This window comes from Trichechus manatus, unplaced genomic scaffold (genome assembly GCF_000243295.1).
Source record: "Trichechus manatus latirostris isolate Lorelei unplaced genomic scaffold, TriManLat1.0 scaffold00050, whole genome shotgun sequence".
Classification (NCBI taxonomy): domain Eukaryota; kingdom Metazoa; phylum Chordata; class Mammalia; order Sirenia; family Trichechidae; genus Trichechus; species Trichechus manatus.
The window spans coordinates 16254395-16275664 of NW_004443986.1; the positions used below are offsets into that span (position 1 = coordinate 16254395).

Below are 21270 nucleotides of genomic sequence, written 5' to 3' on the forward strand. Positions count from 1 at the left end.
CTATACTGTGACAGCACACTCCTCCTTTCCATCCCTGATTTCCTGTGTCCATTCAACCAGCTCCTGACCCTCTCTGCCTTCTCATCTCACCTCCAGACAGAAGCTGCCCATTTAGTCTCATGTATCTACTTGAGCTAAGAAGCACACTCTTCACGAGTATCATTTTATGTCCCATAGTCCAGTCTAATCTTTGTCTGAAGAGTTGGCCTCGGGAATGGTTTTAGTACACTGAACACCTTTTGAGTGTCAGAAAGTATTAGGAATCAACTACAAATAAAATCTGGTCCATCTTTTCCCCCAACATACAGTCAAAAGAGGCAGACAGGTGTCAACCAGTTAATTTAAAAAGCAAATGGATGCTATAACAAAGTAATACTCCTCTACCTGCTGGGATTAGAGAAGACTTTATAGAAGAGACTAATGTACACGTGGGTCTTGAAGGATGAATGTGAGAAGGAACCTGAGGGCCTTGCAGACCTTCATGAGCTACTTTGACAAATCCAAATATGCTAAAACTATAGCATTTTCCTGATCTGAAAGTCTAGTAAATCTATCACAATATTAAATTTGTTTATTCTGATATAACCTGTTGGCAAGTCCTTCAGGACTCTGGGATCATAAGCCCTTCTTTTTGAAATACTTACAAACAATCCTTTGAAGGATTTATTTTAGATACTGATGCCTAACTCATCAGCATATCATTTGTGGAATCTGTATTTCTCATCTCACACTGTTTTTTCAACTGTAACTATCATTTGGTGCTTTGAAATCTCTCATATATTTACTGGATGCAGTCCATTTTTGCCGTATTATAGGACTTGGTTTAAAAATTCATGATTTCCAATGATGATAGAAATATATAGCTATGTCTTTGCTTTCAGTGCCAGCTGTTGGCCATAGCTATGACTTATTTGATGTCAAATTCTTGTTATGAAGCATTAGTCCCAATTATGATGATAGTCCTTAAAAAAAAAAGATTAGTCTGTTTTATAATAGCTTAAGAAGCTATTTCTAAGTTTTAGTGGTAATTGCAATGCTCTTGGTTGCAAGTAACAAAAGACTCAACTCAATCACATTGATTGGCTGAAGCAAACAATCCAGAGTCACTGGCTTCAGACATGGCTTGTTCCAGCCACTCAGATGACACTACCAGAACCCAGTTTGTGTTTCTTCCCTTTTTGGATCCACTATCTCAGGTTTAGCTCCACTCTTAGTAGGCTCTTCCCTTGTGATCTGCCAATAGCTATTTACAGCACTAGGGCTACCACTTCCTCATTCAAGAGCAGCAGGCAAAGAGACAGTCTGTTTTCCTGACACTTCAAGCAAAGGCTTAGAACTGAGTCTTAGCCAGGTTGGTCTGGATTACCCATTCCTGACTCCATCACAGTGGTCAAAGAGTTGGGACACGCCAACTGCCCTAGATCAATCAAGGCCCACCACTGGAACTGGGGCAGGGGTCATCCTACGCAACCTCACATGACTGGGAAATGTGGAATATTCTTAGGTTGAGGGAGAATGGGAATGGATGCTGAGGAAGCAACTACAAATGTCTGACTTAGAAATTTAGAAGTCTAAGAAACTTAGAAATCAGCTCTCTCAATATTGAATATAAAATATGTTGTTGTTAGCTGCTGTTTAATCAACTTCAACTCGTGGTGACTTTATGTACAACAAAACAAAGTGTTGCCGGCATGTTGTTGTGCCAGTCTATCCTACCAAGAGTCTCCCTCACCCTTGAAGGCCCTCTATTTCACCAAACATGATGTCCCACTCCAGCATCAATCCCTCCTGATGACGTGTCCAAAACGAGTCAGTGTTCTGTTGTGATCTATAAGGTTTTCATTGGGTAATTTTCACAAGTAGATCACCAGGCCTTTGCTCCTAGTTTGTCTTAGTCTGGAAGTTCTGCTGAAACCTACAACCATGGGTGACCCTGATCGTATCTGAAAGACTAGTGGTATAGCCACCAGCATCACAGCAACACTCAAGCCACCACGGTATGACAAACTGACAGACAGGTGGTGGGTATAAAATATAGTTTCCACCAATTTACTCATTCATTCAACAAACACATATTAAGGCTTTGTGTGAAGGCGGATACTGTGCTTGCAGTTGTGGGGTCACAAGGACAGATACGATAAGGTCTTGACTCAAGGAGCTAATATGTCACATGATGTCCTTCAATTTCCTGCCCTCTCTGCTCCTCTGCCTTTCTTAGAAGTTAATACTCCCACTTACAGAGCTATTCCCACAGAATAATCTCTCAAAGTATGATACATCTGCAACTAACCCTTAACATTCAAGACCAAACCCAAAAACATTGATGAAGGTGCTGAGAGAGCTTTGGTTTCAATGCCCTAATAGAAAAGCTGCTTTCAAGTTAACTTAAAAAAAAAAAAAGAAGAAGAAGAAAAAGCTGCATTCTAAATTTTAAGCCAGAAGTGTATGAGCTGGATGCCCTAAGCAGACAAGTTCAAAAGCCAACTACCATGGGTATACTCTGAAAGATTTTATTTTTTAAGAGGCCAAGTGTCAATTAGGCGGCAGATACTGCTGCTGACAACTCTCCCAGGATCCTCTCCCAGGCAGTAGGTCAAACAGTCGTAGCTTGTGCTGTTTTTCTAAACAGGAGTTTAGGATCTCAGAACTCGGATCTGCAACTGCCTGATCAGCATCACCTGGGGGAAAGTGCTTATAATGATTCCTCAGCCCCACCCTGGATCTCTGAATTGGAAAAACAGGGAGACGTGCATGTTATCAAACCCATGTTGTTGTTGTTAGATTCCTTCCAGTGGATTCTGACTTACGGTGACCCATTTCTTATTCACACATACGCTTGAGACCCTCTTCCAAGTCTCATTAGGCAGGAGAAGGACTAAATCTCCTTAAGACTAGGCATTCTGTTAGCCAGGCAACACAGCAGGTTAGAGTGTGGGGTTGAGCCGAGGAAGACGTCAAGAGCACCTACAATTCCTTACTCACAGCCCTGATTTTTCCCTAGGAAAGCTGGAAAAACATGGGCAGTAAGCAGGGGTGGTGCTGGTGCAGTGTTATGACCAAGAGACCAGATTTGGCTCCTCGGTCCCCTTGCCCTCCTTAGAGAGAAGCAGGTGTTAGAAGACATCCCTGCAGAATCTCTAGGAGCTGATGGGTCTAAACTGGGCTTCAGTGTCATGCAGACCATGGACGTTGACAAGTCATCCATGGGGAATGGGTTGGTTTTGTTCCCAGAGAGGATGGGTCAGTTTTGCTTGTCCGAAAAAAAGCAAAACATTCTCTCAGTGAGCTCTAGATTTCTCCATCTGCCTTAGGTCCCTCAGTGGCAGCCTTCCCTGCAGAACAGCTTATTTGGGTGCTAAGAATTCCCTTGTGTATTCCAGAAGGTTCTAGAAGGGGCGGGGAATGCCTTGAATGTATTTGGGATACACTGCTGAAGAAGCATATTCCATAATATCACCTCTCAGCCCATAGAACCTGACACACATTATTGCATTTTGCTTGTGAAATGTGTTCGTTGAATAAAGAAAATTCAAGAAGCTACATTTTCAGATTATGTGATATGTTTCAGTTATATTAAACCTGCCTCAGAGATTTTGTTGTTGTTGTTGTTCTGTTATAGCTAATTTTGAAAAGGAGGGGCTGGGGCCCTCATTCAAGGCTAGGATTGGAGCTGGGACCCCATTTTTATATTGCTGTCATGGGTGGTCGGTTGCCATCTCATTGTCTGTATAGACACACAGCCCAGATGGCAAATAGGCTTCTGTGCCTGTTTGTCAATTTCTGGTGCTTGGAACAGCACAGAGCAGGTCTTGATAATCTGAGACTTGCTCACAGAGAAAGAGTCTTTGGTTAATGGTGTTTGTTGCCGAGAGACCAGGCAAGAGAAGTGGCTTGAGGGATTTGCATAGGGCCTTCTCCCTTCCCTCTTCCAAGTTGCCCCTTGATGTGACTGTCCCTTGTTGTAAGATATGTGAACTACTGCATTTCCCTTTAGTAAAGCTCAGAGGGTTGCTAGAGGATACTGCGATGCCATTCTGCCTGTTGACGCAGCAGAGGAACTGTCCAGAAATGTTCCTTCACCTGTGTCCTCCATTTCTATTAATGGCTTAATGGCATCTCAATATCCCAGTCACAAAGCGTTCTTCTTTACAATTAGTAATCAAATGTGTCAACCCACCTTTGAAATCAGCTCAGCCAACTCCTCTGCATTTCCACCAGTGCTTTCTTAACTCATACTTCCACAATCTGTTTCCCATACAATTAAAAATAATGTTCTCTCTGGCTTCCCTGCCTCCGAGCTTCCCCTTCTCTGATCCTTTTTTCAGTGAGGCAAAGGGTAGTGGCCCCCACTGTGGCTATGCATTAGAACAGATTTGTGGTGCAAATGGTTAACATTCTCCGCTGCTAACCTAACATTTGGAGGTTTGAGTCCACCCAGAGATGCCTCAGAAGAAAGGCCTGGCAGTCAATTTCTGAAAAAATCAGCCATTAAAAACCCTATGGAACACAATTTTACTCTAACACACATGGAGTCACCATGAGTTAGAATCAACTGGACAGCAAGTGGTTTGGTTTTTTTGGGGGGAGGGGGAGGATCAATATCACCAGGGATGGAGTCTGGGAATCTGTGTTTTATAACAGCTCCTCAGTAATTCTAATGCCAGCAGCCCCGTATGGGGCCTCTCCACCATCTACGTCAGGAAACTGCTGGCTGAGACTGAGAAATACAGGCTTGGGCCTAAATCCAGGCTTTGAATCTTGATTTCATCATATTATCAGTATGACCTTGAGTGAGATTCTTCAAAGCTGGGCATCTCCATTATTATATCAGTGAGGTGGGAAACTTTGGGGGAAGATTAAATGAGACAATGCATATAAGTTGTCTGACACATAATAGATGTCCGGAAAATGACAGCCTCTATTATTCTGAATAGTCTTACTCTTATTACCATTACCTGGTCATGCGACCTCCCTACTCAAAGCGCATCCCGGCCTCCCCCTTGCAGATGGAAGAGCATCCGTGCTCCTCAGCATGGTATTCAAGGTGCAGCTGGGTGTGGCCTCCGCCTTCTCCTCACACTCTGGTGCCACAGCCACACTGGACTCCTGATGATCAACTAGCACACCATTCCTTTTCCCTGCTGCTCTTCCCTCCACCTGTAACCCCTCTTTCCTCTCTACTTGTGGAGACCCCTCTAATCCTTCAAGGCCAGCTCCATGCCTTTCCCTTCCTAAAGCCATCCTTGACCACGTGAGTAAGAACAAGCTGCTTCCCCTTCTTCCCCTCATTAAAGCATTGGTCCACACTTGGTCCACATATGTCTCCCTCACTGGGTCTGAGTCTCCTAGAAGGCACAGATTGTGACCTATGGGCTCTTCGATTGAGTTTACTCGTTCACCAGCGATGCATTGAGCACCCATTATATGCCAAGCCCACCATCCGTCAGTTTGTCATACTGTGGTAGTTGGCATGTTGCTATGATGCTGGAAGCTATGCCACTGGTATTTTAAATACTAGCACGGTCAGCCATGGCAGACAGGTTTCAGCAGAGCTTCCAGACTACAACAGACTAGGAAGAAAGACCTAGAGATCTACTTCAAAAATCAGCCAATGAAAATCCTATGGATCACAACAGAATATTGCCCGATATAGCTAGGTTTTAAGGCACTCAAAATAAACAGTGGCCATGACAGTGGACTCTAGCATACCAACAATCATAAAGATGGCGCAGGACCCAGCAACTTTTCATTCTGTTGTACATGGGGTCGCCATGAGTCAGAGCAGACACAACAGCAATTAACAACACGTGCCAAGCAGTGTTCTAGGTACTGGGGATACCACAATGGCCAGAACAAAATCCCTGGACTCAAAGAGCTTACATTTTAGTCAAAAAAGACAGTCTCCAAAATAAATAAGTAAAATAAAAAGTGTGTTAATGGTGACAGGTGCTATGAAGAAACATAACACAGAGTAAGGGAGTGGAGTAATGGGGTAGAATTTCAGGGAAGGCCAAGGAAGTCCTCTCTGATAAGGCGAGATTTGAGCAGAGACCTGAATGAAGGGAGGGAGGGAGGGAGCCATATGAATATGTGGGGAATGAGTAATCCAGGGGAAAGAACAGCAAGTACAAAGGCTCTGAGGCATAGGCAGAGTAAACTCCGGCTTTAGAATGAGAGGGATGCATTAACTTTGTGCCCTGGGGCAGATATTTAACCTCTCCTTACCTGTTTCCTCATCTGAAAATGGGAATGATAATAATACAAAGTTATTTTTTTCTGGGTCCTTGGTTAGATTCAATAAAATACTGTTCCTGGGGCATGGCAAGCGCTCAATATGCTGGTTTCCTTTTCTTCTCCCTTTCTCTCCATTCATCCTCCAAACCTCCACTGTGATGCTGACTGTAATGTCTGGCACACAGCAGATGCTCACATATTTGCTGATACGCATTGCAAAGGAGCCCTTAGCTAAAATGCTTCTCTCTTATACTAGGGGCACTTCCTTTGCCACCACCAAGAGATACATTAAAAATGGTGTCCACAAAGCTGTTCCGGCCGTGAACCCAACCTATAACTGTCGGCTTCAAGGGACGTTAACCACGGGAAAAGAATAGCAGACAGCCTTCTCTGAGTGTGGGTTCTGCATTCCCTTTAGATCTAAAACTGTGATTCTGGAAGATGGGCCCTTTGGTTCCCATTACGCTCATTAACAGCAACATCCTGCTGAAATCAGCTCAGTAGGTATTGGGCTGATTCACAAGGGAGGCAGGAACTCCGTGCATCCTCCCTCGTGATTTAAGGAGGGCATGGGCAGTACTGGGATAGTTAGTGGAATGCTCACAATGGCTGGGTTTCACTTTTCTTATTTGTGTGCCTCAGTGATCAGCGGCACTGGAGACGTTTCACAAGGACAAGGACAAAAAGCCTGACTTTTTTCATCACCACTGCCACAGCCTTGTTTCAGAATCCAATAGTGTCTTGCCAAGATTCTCACACTAGCCTTGGACCCACTCTCCCTGGCTCTTGGATTGCCCCATCCTCCCCAAAGCCTTTCTCCCCATACAACCCTGGTGACCTTCTTAAGGCATAAAACTGATGGTGATCTTTTGCTTCAAGTTCTTCGATGACAGCTCTCCGAGATTTCCCAGATAAAATCCCCACCTGCCCTCAGGAACTGACCCCACCTACCCTCCAGTCTGGAAACCCTGGTGGTGTAGTAGTTAAGAGCTACAGCTGCTAATGAAAAGGTGAGCAGTTCAAATCCACCAGGCCCTCCTTGGAAACCCTATGGGGCAGTTCTACTCTGTTCTATGGGGTCACTATGAGTCATAATCAACTCAACGGCAACGGGTTCAGTTTGGGTTTTGCCCTCCAGTCTTGCCTCCCCACTTTCCTGGTGGTCCAGCCATTCTGAGCAACCTGCAGTTCCTGGAGCTTGCTCTGCACGCTTTCTTCCCAGATCCTTTGCATATGCTAGCGCTCTGCCTGGAATGTTCTCTCCCTTTGCATATCTCCATCTTTGAATGGCCAACTCTTTCTCATGTTTCCTCTTTACAGTGGACCTTCTCTGGTCCTATCACCCATGGCTTTTTTTTTGTTTTTTTCTTATTTTGAATTAGCAATATATACATATGGTTCAAAAAGTCAAAATAATATAAGAAGTGTACATTAGGGAGTCATTCTCCTACTCCTGTCCTTGGCTGCCCTACTCCTTCCATCCTCTGAAGGCAATTGCTCTTACTACTTCCTTGTGGGTCCTTCCAGAGTTTCTGTATACAGATACAAGCAAAAATGAATACATATTGTTATTTTACTCACTTGCTTACAATGAAAGTATGCATTACATATATACTTAAATATGTGAGTATATGTGATATATGGAGCCCTGGTGGTGCAATGGTTAAGAGCTCTGGCTACAGACCAAAAGGTTGGCAGTTCGAATCCACCAGGTGCTCCTTGGAAACCCTGTGGGGCAGTTCTACTCTGTCCTATAAGGTCACTATGAGTCAGAATCAACTCGACAGCAACCGGTTTGGTTTTGGTTTTTTGGGGCCTTAAAAGCCTGTGAGCAGCCATCTAAGATACTCTATTGGTCTCACCCCTTCGGGAGCAAGGGAGAATGAAGAAAACCAAAGACACAAGGGAAAGATTAGTCCAAAGGACTAATGGACCACATCTACCATGGCCTCCACCAGACTGAGTCCAGTACAACTAGCTGGTGCCCAGCTACCACTACTGACTGATCTGATAGTGATCATGATAGAGGGTCCCAGACAGAGCTGGAGAAAAATGTAGAACAAAATTCCAACTCACAAAAAAAGACCAGACTTACTGGCCTGACAGAGACTGGAGAAACCCCGAGACTATGGCCCCCGGACACCCTCTTAGCTCAGTAATGAAGTCACTCCTGATGTTCACCCTTCAGCCAAAGATTAGACAGCCCCATAGGACAAAATGAGACTAAAGGGGCTGACCAGCCCAGAGACAAGGACTAGAAGGCAGGAGGGGACAGGAAAGCAGGTAATAGGGAACCCAGGGTCAAGGAGGGAGAGTGTTGACATGTCATGGTATTGTTAAACGATGTCATAAAACAGTATGTGTACTAACTGTTTAATGAAAAACTAGTATGTTCTGTAAACCTTTATCTAAAGGACAAGGAAAAAAAGGGTGGGGGGAGATGAGGGAGAAAAATATGAGACCTGGAGAGGGTCTAGGACAAAGCCTTGGGTATCTCCAACATTCAGTGGAGAGGTAGAGGAGGAGAAGCCAGCAGTGGGGACACGAAAGGGGCAGCCAGGATAGAAGAAGAAAAACCAGGAGAACGTGGTGCCATGGAAGTCAGTGGAATGGTGTAGCTCAAGCTGAATAATATATGCCAACTCGCGGATGATCTAGTGTGGTAGGCAGCTCATTTATCCCCCACCCACTCCCACTTTCCATATTTTGGTCCATTAGGATCTGCTGGCTCTTTTTCCATAGGGAAACAGATACTTACAGATTATTTTTTTCAAATCTATCTGTCATTTTTGGTGTCCTCCTGAGTTGAAGGGCTATATTGAACTCTGCTTTTCTTTCTTATAGGGGTACCAAAAAACCAAACCAACCCATGGCCGTCGAGTCGATTCCGGCTCATAGTGACCCTATAGGACAGATTGGAACTGCCCCATAGGGTTTCCAAGGAGCAGCTGGTGGATTCAAATTGTGACCTGCTGACCTTTTGGTTAGAAGCCGATGTCTTAACCACTGTGCCACCAGGGCTCTGATATGGGTACAGTTGTCCTTAATGACACATGCCTCATCATTAGTGTGGGCAACGTAAGCTTAAAAATATGGCACATTACAACATCTATAAGAAGATTAGATAGTTTCTTCTCTGTGCTGAAGCTGGATAGTCTATAGTTAGTTGGGTAAGAAAATAACCATGTTGAGCAGAAGGCGTTGGGGAGCCATAATTACAAAATATATTCCATCATTTTCATCTCTGTTTCCACATGACCACGTGCCCTTCAATTAAGAGTTCTTTTTTATATTTAGACCTAAGACTAAATCAGAAATTAGTGCTTATCTTATCACCTTTTTTAGAAAGACTTTATATGATTGAGTTTTTTACTTTTTGAATTTTTTTCCATCTAAAATTAATTCTTCCCTCTCTAAGATTCTGAAGATAACATCAATTTGGCTTGTTTTCAACCTCTATTTTCATGGAAGCAGAACTCAAAGGTACCTGCCTAGAGTAGCTTTCCCTCTAAGAGAAATAAACAGACTAGCTGAGCAGCAGGAAAAAATCATTCGTTATAATCTGAAAAATCACAAATGATAATCTGATAAATTGTATTTTTGTATACAAGTTACCTGCTTTCCTCCAGGCCCAGGGCTGAAAATCTATCTTTAAAGCAGGTTAGAAAAGAGTCATTATTATTTAAGCTATGAAAGAGCCCAGGGAAGAGGAATGACAGTGGGTGGGAAGTAGTTAAATGGATGAGAATCCATGGTGATATGCAGGGCAGAAAAGAGAAACGACTTGGTGTTTCATTCACTCCCGGAATCAGTTGTGTCTTTGTGTATCACCTTAACATTTCAGAGAATGACACTCCTAACACCAGTCCTTCCCTGGTATGTCAAGAGACATCGGCATTTAAATTCAGGAATCCTATTTTATAATCTTCTTACTTAGGTACTCACAAGTAGAATTTCATCTTTAAAATATTCAGAAGAATTGTAGTCGTATCTCGTCTTCCAAGAAAGCCATAAAATGAACAATGCCAGTAACAATTACGAAACTAAATTGGCCTTATAAGAATAAAAAAATCAATTTTGCCAGTTTACATTCACACTGACTAATTTCCATAGAAATGATCTGACTTTATCCAGACTAAAAATGTGCCTGTATCCTCCTTTTTGTGTTGTGGTTGCTTTTTGTTTTGTTTTAAATATTTTTGATTTTTGAGATGTACTCAGGTGGAAATATTTCAAGGCATGTTGGTCTGCATTGCCATTTTCTAATTATAATGATCTTTTTTTTTTTTTGGCAGTGTATCAGTTACAGCAAGAGGCACCTCGTCCCAAGAGGATCATTTGTCCTCGGGAGGTCAGTACTCGGCTATTTCCAATACACCTTGTTAAATATGATGAGTTGTCAGCACTCTGTTGTTATTGGAAGGCTTTCAGGTTTCCTGGGAGTTGATTTCTATTAACATTTGTTAGAATGTCACCAAATTTAATATCTTAATAGTCTGTTCTTTGAAATCAGGTTTTATTTAAAAAATACTAACCACCTGTTTAACTTGGAATCCAGAGTCTCATTGCTTTTAACCATTGCAGAAAGGCAAGTTAACCACCCCCCACCCCCCAAAAGAAGTGTGCATTCTGGTTGTTTTCCTTGTTACTGCTGTTTTGATTCTTTTAGTATTTTTTTTTATAATGAATTGTTTCAAACAGGAGAAGTACAGAAAATAATAAACAGCTGGGTACTCACAAAACCCATATTGAGCAAACCTTTATGCCTTGCCATATTTACTTGACATTTAAAAAAAATAAAGATCTACCAGAGAAATAACTGTATTTTTATTCTTGGAGGTAAGCATGAAAAAATATACCAACTCGTAAAAATGCTCAGGAGCCCACAGAACTTTCCCGCATCCTCCTTTGCTAATCAGTTCTTTTATCGCCCGGGATGTCAGCAAGCTTTGAAAGGCAGGACTAAGACTTTATTTTCTATTTTCATTCTGGCTAGTTTTATTTAATAGCCAAACTAATATCCTTCAAACCGAATGCCCTTGGGTGCTTGCTTATTTTTGTTGTTATTACTTTGATTTAATATAGAGTAGCAGATATCTTTTCAAGTGTCATGTCTGACTTATCAAGGGGAAAAGGCTCCAATTCTGACACTCCTGAGATTCATCCTTAAACATCAGTACTTTCTGGTGGGTTGAGTGGATTTGGTTTTGAACCTGTCTCAAAGACTTACGTATATACATATCCACACATAGAGTAGACTCACCACCGTTTAATACATCTTTCTACATAAAATTTTACTTTTCTTGAAGGGCATTGAAATTCATCAAGTGATCTTAGTCTTAATGCAGAGTAGACTTCCTCGTTTCAGGAACATGGCCTGAGAGGAGAAAAGATGTGATCCTTAAAGAAAAATCCAAGATGAAGTCAGATCTTTTTTTGGATGTCTAATCTTGCCTTGTCATTAACCCTGTAGTTTGTTGTCCTTTGATTATTTATTAGTATCCAAATAAGAGGAGAATAGGATTAAATACAAAATTTTCAATGAGATGCTTTAAATAAGCATATTTTCAGTTAGAAATAAGAAATATATTGCCAAAAATTAATATTATGCAACAATAAAGAACAATGATGAAGCTGTGAAACATCGTATAACTTGGTGGAAGCTGGAACTTATTATGCTGAGAGAATTTAGTCAGTCACAGAAGGACAAATACTGTATAAGACCACTATTATAAGAACTCAAGAAAAGGTTTAAACACAGAAGAAAACCTTCTTTGATGGTTATGGGGGTGGGGAGGGAGGGTGAGGGTTATTCACTAACTAGATAGTAGATAAGAATCATCTTAGGTGAGGGGAAGGACAGCACACACTACAGGGGAAGCCAGCACAACTGGACTAAACCAAAGCTAAGAAGTTTCCTCAAGGCAATCAAATACTTTGAGAAACAGAGTAGCAGGGATGTGGGGTCTGGGGACCATGCTTTCAGAGGACATCTATGTCAATTGGCATAACAAAGCTTATTAAGAAAATGTTCTGCATCCTACTTTGGTGAGTGGCATCTGGGGTCTTAAAAGCTTGCAAGCGGCCATTTAAGATGCATCAATTGGTCCCAACCACTCGGAGTAAACAAGAACGAATAACACCAAAGACACAAGGAAAGTATTAGCCCAAGAGACAGAAAGGGCCACATAAACCAGAGACTTCATCAGCCTGAGACCAGAAGAACTAGATGGTGCCCGGCTACCACCAATGACCGTCCTGACAGGGAACACAACAGAGGGTCCCTGATGGAGCAGTAGAACCATGGGATGCAGAACTCAAATTCTAGTAAGCAGAACAGACTTAATGGTCTAAGACTGGAGGCGCCCCGGAAAGCATGGCCCCTGGTCTCTCTATCACCCCAGAACTAAAACAATTTCCGAGGCCAACTCTTCAGACAGGGATTGGACTGGACTGTGGGACATAAAGTGATACTTGTGAACAATGTGCCTCTTAGTCAAGTAGATATAAGAGACCAAAGCGGGGGGGGCTTCTGTCCAGAGGTGAGATGGGGAGGCAGAGAGAGTTAGGAGCTGGTTGAATGTTCATGGGGAATCAGGGGCGGAGGGGAGGAGTGTGCTGTCGCAGAATGGGGTGAGCAGTTGATGTCTCATAACAATGTATGTAAAAAAGAAAAATTCTGCATGGGAGACTAATTTGAAATGTAAACTTCATTTAATTACAATTAAAAAAAAATGCCAAAAATTCCTTCACTCCTAATTTTCATTTAGTATTTGTCTAATAGAAAAATTGTAACAGTGTGTAGGGAGCTACAGTGGTTTGAATGTTTCCATTAAAAGAATGTTGGTAAAATGAGAATACAAGTAAGAAGTCTTCCTAGAGGTATTCATAAAACCACCAGACAAGATCAGGCACCAGCTCTTGAAACCTATGGGTAGTAAATATTTATTCATCTGTTCATTTATTCAACAAATACATATCAAGGGCCTACTCTGTACTGACTTTGATCTAAGTGTTGGAAAAACAGCGAAGAACTTGGCCATCGGCATTTTGAGTGTCGTATTAAAAGACAAAGAAATAATGATGTAATTTAAGATTTTACCTGTATGTGTGTGTTTGCTTGTATGTGTATGTGGGAGAGAGAGAGAGAAAGGGATAGACTGAGATTCTTTGTTTCTCAAAATCTTTGAAACCATGGTAATTGTCCCGTTAGGTCAGGTGGACTGTTAGCAACGTAGATAGGTAGATGCAGAGTATGTTCCTAGGTACTCTTCCTAGGGTTCAGCTGAAACACTTCAGACATCCACGGAATGAGGATCTACCACGTAGCTATTTAATGCTGCCCTTGGTTAAGCATTTGGCTGCTAACCAAAAGCTCAGCATTTCGAACCTACCAGCTGTTCCGTGGGAGAAAGATGTGGCAGTCTGCTTCCTTAAAAAAAACCCTATGGGGCAGTTCTACTCTGTCCTATAGGGTTGCTATGAGTCGGAATCGACTCAATGGCAATGGGTTTTTGGTTTTGCCTCCGAGGGAAATGCCCCATTGCCTTAGCAAAGCGGAGCTGCGTGCTACAAACCGCCACTATCTTCTATAACAAAGGATATGGTATGATTGTGGCTTTTTTTTTTTCTTTCTGTCTGCCTTTTAAACCAAGCTTTTCACCTGTTGCCTTTTACCAGTTTGATTCATTAATAAGTTATGCCTGGTAGATTCTTGATTTTTATGTAGGTAGCTGGCATCTAAAAATCCCATATCACATTTCTCCCATGAAACCTAACGTGCAGGGGAATCAGCTCCATTTCCTCAGCAAGCTGCTTGAGGCTCATCCAGCCAGGCAGGTGTCAGGTGATAAAGGGTCAAGTTTGCTGGAAGAACAGGTGTTGTTGAGATGAGCGCCAGCAGGAGTAGCTTCAATTCACTTTGTCCTCCAGTGAGATGTTAACTGCAAATAATTCCTGCCCAAACTGCTGTGCCTCCCAGGACCTGGCCTTCTGTGAGTGAAGGCATAGCTCCTCTTGGATGCAGATGAAACGGTTGCTCCCATGTTTAGTGAAACGTCACTTTCCTTATAACACACCTTCGTGCTGGGGGGACATGCCTAATGAAGACAGAAAGCCTTTCAGTTTAAATGTGTGGCCAGAAAGAACAAGCTTTATTAACAGATTTACATAAAGCCATAAGGGCTATTTCTTGTGAACAATGAGTTAGGATTTTTTTCCCCTATGACTTTGCATAGAAATGTCTCACACCTTAGCTAGGTGTTAAGAGTCCACTCCTTTTTATACACAGCCCTGCTTCTTATTGTTTTTAGCTGCCATCAAGTCGGCCCCCAACTCAGGGCGACCCCATGCACAGTAGAACAAAACACTGCCCAACCTTGCGCCATCTCCATGATCGGTCGAGGATTGCACCATTGTGATCCATAGGGTTTTCATTGGCTGATTTTCGGAAGTAGATTCCCAGGCCTTTCTTCCTAATCTGTCCTAGTCTGGAAGCTTCACTGAAAGCTATTCAGCATTATAGCAACACACAAAGTTCCACTGACAGATGGTTGATGGCTGCACATGTGATACATTGGCTGGGAATCGAATCTGGAAGGCGAGAATTGCACGGAAGGCAAGAATTCTACCACCGAACCACCACTGCTCCACACAGCCTTGCTACCCTCCTCTTTGTCTTCAATCCCTCTCCTCCCAGCCACCTCTTCACTAGTCCCTGGCAAGCCTGCCCAGCCAGGTTGCTCTGACATACTTGGTCTCTTGTTTCTCTGATGACTAACAACATCCCAGTCTATTGGGCCTCTCTCAGGTTAGCATCCTCCAGTTCAGCCTGATACGTACCTACGTTAGAGCCCCAAGTGAAGTCTGCAATTACAGAGACGTTGACACCAGCATGGAACGCTGTCACTCAGGGGTACAGACACAGAACCTGACTTGAATGCACATTGGTGTCAACAGACACCAAACCACCTTATGGGCTTTGCTGGGGAACTAGGTGAGTCAAAGGTACAGACTGATTCACAGACGGAATCCAACAAGCTTAGCACACCCTGGGAGGCAGGGGAGCCTGGCTGCAGAGTCAGCTGGACTTGTTTGGAATCCTTGCTCTACCACTTCCGAGCTACATGACTTAGTGCCAACTACTTACTCTCTCAGGGAGATTAAGATCTAACCCGAGGGTAAACGTCTACTTTGCGGGGCTGCTCTCAATGGGACATATGTGTCAAGTGTCTAGAATGGTGCCTGGCACATAATTGGTGCTCAATTAATGTTAATGATTCATAGCAGATTCAGAAAGATGTGAAGAGCAAGTCCTGAGACAGTCATTGGGGACAGTGTCAGAGTGATGACAGTATTCCCTAAATGTGCAGGCAAAAGAAAGCAGTGACTAAGAACAAAGCAAGATGTCCAGGTCAGGAAATAAGCCACCGGGAAAAAAGATAGCGAGGGTGAGGAACAGAAGGCACAAGCAGCTGAACAACGGCTCTGGAGCCAATTAAGCCAGGCAGGGTCAGTTACTGAAATAACAGTTCATTGCTGTCTTGAGATTCATCACCATAAATTAATATTAATCGAGCGGCCGCAGCACCTGGCACTCCGCTGGCATTTCCTGAGTGCTCCTTGCTAAGAGATTCAAAATGTCTCCAGTAGGCAAAATTCTCACTTGCCCTTTTTGTCAATTATCTATCAGTCATTTTATAAGCATTTATTTATTGCCAAATGTGTGCCTGGGTGGTCAGCCAGGAACTGTGTAGAATATTGACTCGTAAGTTTATGTCTCTAGCTAAGACCACTCACCTGGGCTGCAAACACCTCTATCCATCTGCCTACCTGACCTCTTCACGTAAGTGTCTCCCAGGTTATCTCTAGCCTAATATGCAAAATAGCACTGACTCCATTCCATGACATGGTACCTAGCTTCAGAAACCGGGGTCCACGTTGCGCTCCTCTTTCCTACTCTCTCTCTCCTATTGCTTAGCAAGTGTCAATTATATCTTGCTTTTGCCCACTTTTCTCCATCTCCATGACCATCATGTGGTTCCACCTATCATATTTTCTTACCTGGATTATTACAGGTCAGCAGTCTCCTGCCTGATCTCTGCTTCATTGTTGGCTGGCGTCCTCCCTCCAGCCCCCATTCACACACGTGCACACACAATTCATTCTCCAAACAGCAGCTCGAATAAAAAAACCAATTGTGGTCAAGTTGACTCCGAACCTATATGTGTCAGAGTAGGACTGTGCTCCCTGGGGTTTTCACTGCTGATTTTTCAGAAGGAGATCACCAGGCCTTTTTTCTGAGGCACCTCAGGGTAGACTTGAACCACCAACCTTTCAGTTAGCAGCCAAGTGCTTAACCATTTGTGCCACCCAGGGACTCCAAAATAATAATTGTTAAATATGTATCAGACCCTCAGCAGCTTTCCATTGCTCTTAGAGTAAAAGCAAAACTTCTTACTGTGCTTAGGAGCCATGGTGTACCTCTTGTATTCATCTCTGCCCTGTCTGTTCCATTCTTCTTGGAGTGCACTGCCTTTCATCCTTACTTGCTTCTATTCCCATTCATCAAACCAACAGCAATGTTACTACCGCAGGGCCTTTGCAGCTTGCCCTTTGCCTGGACTTCTCATCTCCCAGGTTCTCTTCATTGTCCAAGTTTCAGATCAAATTTCACTTAGTAACAGAGGCCCTCCATGAACTCCATAAAATTAGCACCTCCCCAACCCTAAGATCTTCTCTATCATCTCACCCTCCTGATTTTATATTTAATATACTTTCTGATGGAGCCTTGGTGGCATAGTGGTTAAGAGTTTGGCTGCTAACCAAAACGTTGGCAGTTCAAATCCACCAGCCAATCCTTGGAAACCCTATGGGGCAGTTCTACTCTGTCCTTATAGGGTCACTATGAGTCAGGATCAACTTGACGGCAACGGGTTTGGTTTTCTTTTTTAATACTTTCTAGTTACCATTTGAATCATTTACTTGTTGATTGTCTGTCTCCTTCCACGAGGATACAAGCTGCAGAGATTTCATCGGTCTTCATCTTAGGTATATCCCCAGCACTGAGCAGCATACTGCCAAGCAACAGTGTGGGCAATCAGTAAATATATGGTAGCATGATGAAAAAGCAGATAGAGACAACTAACATGAGGAATTTAAAGTTCTCCAACTATTACTAATAGCATATCAGATTTACTCAATGCTGTCATTAGGGTAGTGAGTTGGATTTTTGGCAGTTGTTAAGATTCTTGCCTAAACACAGACTAATATTTTTTCCTAGAATAGTCCTAATTTCTTTTTGGCCTTTCCAAAAGGCCAACATGTTAAGATTTATTTGCATGACTAATTTAAAGTCAAGTTCCACTAGAACTACCTAAAGGGTACACAATAAGTAGGAATTCTTTTGTGGCTGTAAATGATTTGGTGTCACTTGTCTTTTTGAAATTGCTGTAGTGAATATGGTATTATAAAAAGCAATTTCAAAAAGAAGGGAAATAAAATTACACACTTTTATTTCAAATTGTTCTCCATTTTATGCAGCTTCATTCCCCCTCTCCCTTATATCAGAATAATCTATTTTGAAAAACTTTTTTTTTTTTTAAAAGCAAAAGTGAATTGTAGGATTGAGGCTTCCAGCGTTCATGATCAGAATCAACTTTTCTCTTGATCGTTAGAGGTTAAACAAATACGGATGACAGTGGCCGGTCTTAAACTGCAGTAGAATTCTCATTACCTTATTTTACCTGCTAGCGAATTGTGTTTGCTTTTAAACGTCACTTTAAATATCTTCCCCCTCCCCTTTTTTTGCATTTTCTCTAGCTTTTGGTATTCCTAGATATCTACTCAATTCACTCTCTTCTACTTTTATTTGTAAAATCTGCTTTCTGTTAAGCTTAAAACACATTCAGTGTCATCATCATGCTTTTTAAATATTTATTAATCATACCCAGACTTCACAGTCTTGTAGCTTTAGGCATTTGTCTTACACATGTCTGGAAGATTTTAGCAAGCCATAGTGATTGACCATACCATTCTCAACTAACTCAACACATTTTGAATCATAGATTTTTAGTAAACTCAGAGAGGCTTTCTCCTAGTCTACAGTCCTCCTCTTTTTCTTCTTTTATTCACTGAACATAAATGTTTACAAATAAATGGGCATTTGAGGGGACGTGAAAACTCCACTGGTTCAAGATAAGACAAGGTATGTCTCTAAAGTAATGAGATTGATTCTACAAGCCACAAACAAAAATCAATCCCATTACCTTTTAATTGGCTTTCTGTATAGTAATCAGAAGGCCATTTCATCCCTGGTAAAAAATATTTCTAATCTTTTCATCCTAGACTTTCTCCACTGGTCTCTTGATTTCCCTTAATATTGACACAAGCAAGAAAAAAGGACTTTTCCCATCATTATTCCTCACAGGCTTTCATCTCCCTTACTAATGCAGCGAGGCTTTCTCTTGATGCAGTTTTGTCCACAGCTACACTTGCTTTGGTTGTAGACTCTCTGATGTACAGGGGAACCTGCTAACAGAGCCAGTGTTAGAAAAAAATTTTAGACATATGAGTTTTATTTTTTCGAAAGATAGGACAAAAAGTTAGGGACTTCTTTGGACTATGGGACATAAAATGATACTCGTGAAGAGTGTGCTTCTTAGCTCGAGTAGATACATGAGACTAAATGGGCAGCTCCTGGCCAGAGGCAAGATGAGAAGGCAGAGAGGGTCAGGAGCTGGGTGAATGGACACGGGAAATCCAGGGTGGAGAGGAGGAGTGTGCTGTCACAGTATAGGGAGAGCAATTAGGGTCACATAGCAATGTATGTATAAATTTTTGTATGAGAGACTAACTTGAATTGTAAACTCTCACTTAAAATACAACAATAAAATAAATAAATAAATATTTTTTTAAAAAAAGTTTTGGGCTTTTTTAAATAAAAACTTTCTATCTCATCGGTAAGTGCTGTGATCTACAAAAATACATACACACCCAAAAAAGAATCCATTCTGTTTAGAAGACTTTGAACTTCTTCTAACCTAATACAGACCCTGCAAGTTAGCACCTAGAAAAGATTTAGTCATTTCCAAGGGGATATCATAAGCAGTGGGTGAGGGCTCTTGGAAGGTCCCTGGGTGGCACAAACAGTTCGCACTTGACTACTAACCAAAGGTTGGCAGACTGAATCCACCCAGTGGCACTATGGAAGAAAGGCCTGGCAATCTGCTTCTGTAAAGATTATAGCCAAGAAAACCCTGTGGAGCAGTTCTACTCTGTAACACATGGGGTCGTCATGAGTCAGAATCGACTCAACAGCAACGGGTTTGGTTTTTTTTAAGGGCTCTTGAGGACAATCTGCTATGGAACTCAGAGGTTCAGAACCAACAGAAGCAGGTAGGATGAAGTGGAGAAGGCCCCAAAGTAATAGTTCATATGTGGAAGCATAAGTTGAGTCAAAAGTGGAAGTTTCTCCTTAAGACAGAACAAGGAAAACAAAAGTGGGATTAAGCAGTGTTTGATAATCGGTAAAGCCCCTTGGAGTCCCTTGGTAGTTCAAACAGTTAATATTCTCAGCTGCTAACCAAAAGCTTGGAGGTTTGTGTCCACCCAGAGGGGCCTCAAATGAAAGGAAAGGCCTGGTGATCTACTTCTGAAAAATCAACCACTGAAAACCCCATGGAGCACAGTTCTACTGGGACACATGTTGGGTCGCTGTGAGTCAGAGTCAACTCACCAGCAACTGGTTAAAGTCCCTTGAGAATGTTCTTAATCTCTCTCGGTGATTTTAATTCTTAAAATCTAACTTGAAAATGTGTGTTCCTTTATATAATTACTAGAGATGGAATACTACGTTGTGTAGTTAGTTGTTTTAGAAAAAAAAGAATAACTGATAAGCATCATGCATTACAAGAAATGCTCCGTCCTCCTTACCTAGCCTGTTGACAGCCGCAATTCAAGATACCATTACTGACTAGTAAGAGTGAGGTGATAAAAACCACAGACACAATGGTTATGAGGATGGAATAGGCCTTTGAAAGGCCAACCTTAAAATCCAGAAAGAGAGCAAAGTCTGCACCTCCACAGCAGTTGCCATCTCTAGCACCCCACAGTGTGTCTGCTCTGTGAGTCTGCAAGTTAGGTCCAAGAACAGTTTCCATGTGGCCAGGACGCTCCAGGAAAGGGAATGGTGCTAGGTGCGCCAGAAGGTTATAAGGACATGTTTCCTATCTTGCACACCGGGTTAAACTTTAACTGAGAAATATTGCTGATAAAGACAGGTTACATTTTGCCACAGGCAAGTCGGGTCTCCTAGGATAGTGTGGCCTGGCTAAGCAAGCAATGAGACATTTGAAAACGCGTTTCTAACCCTGACTCTGCTTTCCATCAGAAAAATGTGGATGGAGCCATCTCAGACAGTCCCAATTTTAATACGGCTACCTGAATGAGAGTGCCTAATTTGACTTGCTGTCAGTCCCACAAGAGTAATGAGAGCTAATGTGTGGAGTCCTTAGCGTGCCCCGAGCACTGGGTTAAGAGTTTTACATATGTTATTCCTTACAACAGTCCCTTGGGGTAACTACTATTCTTTTTATCTCTCTCATTTTACATAAGAGGAGATAAGACTCGAGACAAGTAGCACAGGAGGGAAGAGGCCAGATTCAAACCCAAACAGTCCAAATCCAGGACTGAGCTTCTTACCTCAGTGATTCTCAAATGGTGGTCCCAGGACCAGTAGCAATGGTGTCACCTGGGAACTTGTCAGAAGTGCAGATTCTCTGGCCCGCTTCTGAACCAGCCACTTGGGAGATGGTGCCCAACAATCTGTGTTTTAAAAAGCCCTCCAGGGGATTCTGACGCAGGCTTAAGTGTGCAGAACACTTTTCTAACCACTATTTCTGCCTCCGTCTGCTTTCTAATCTATAATCCCTTCCCAATGCCCTAAGGATAGAAGAACCCTAATGCTTTTGCCTTCTGATAATGCTTATTGTTTGCCCAGCACTGTGCCAGCCTTTTCATGGATTTCAAAGTAGATGC

At 42.4% G+C, this 21270-nt stretch overlaps 1 protein-coding gene across 1 annotated transcript in view; it reads left to right on the top strand.

Annotated features, from left to right (window-relative positions):
• The window catches only part of CHN2 (chimerin 2), a 349869-nt gene that overhangs the window by 174538 nt on the left and 154061 nt on the right, over window positions 1-21270 (top strand). The window contains exon 3 of the mRNA XM_004377494.2: window positions 10530-10585. Within this exon, the coding sequence (XP_004377551.2) occupies window positions 10530-10585 (56 nt within the window). The remainder of the gene's footprint in view (window positions 1-10529; window positions 10586-21270) is intronic.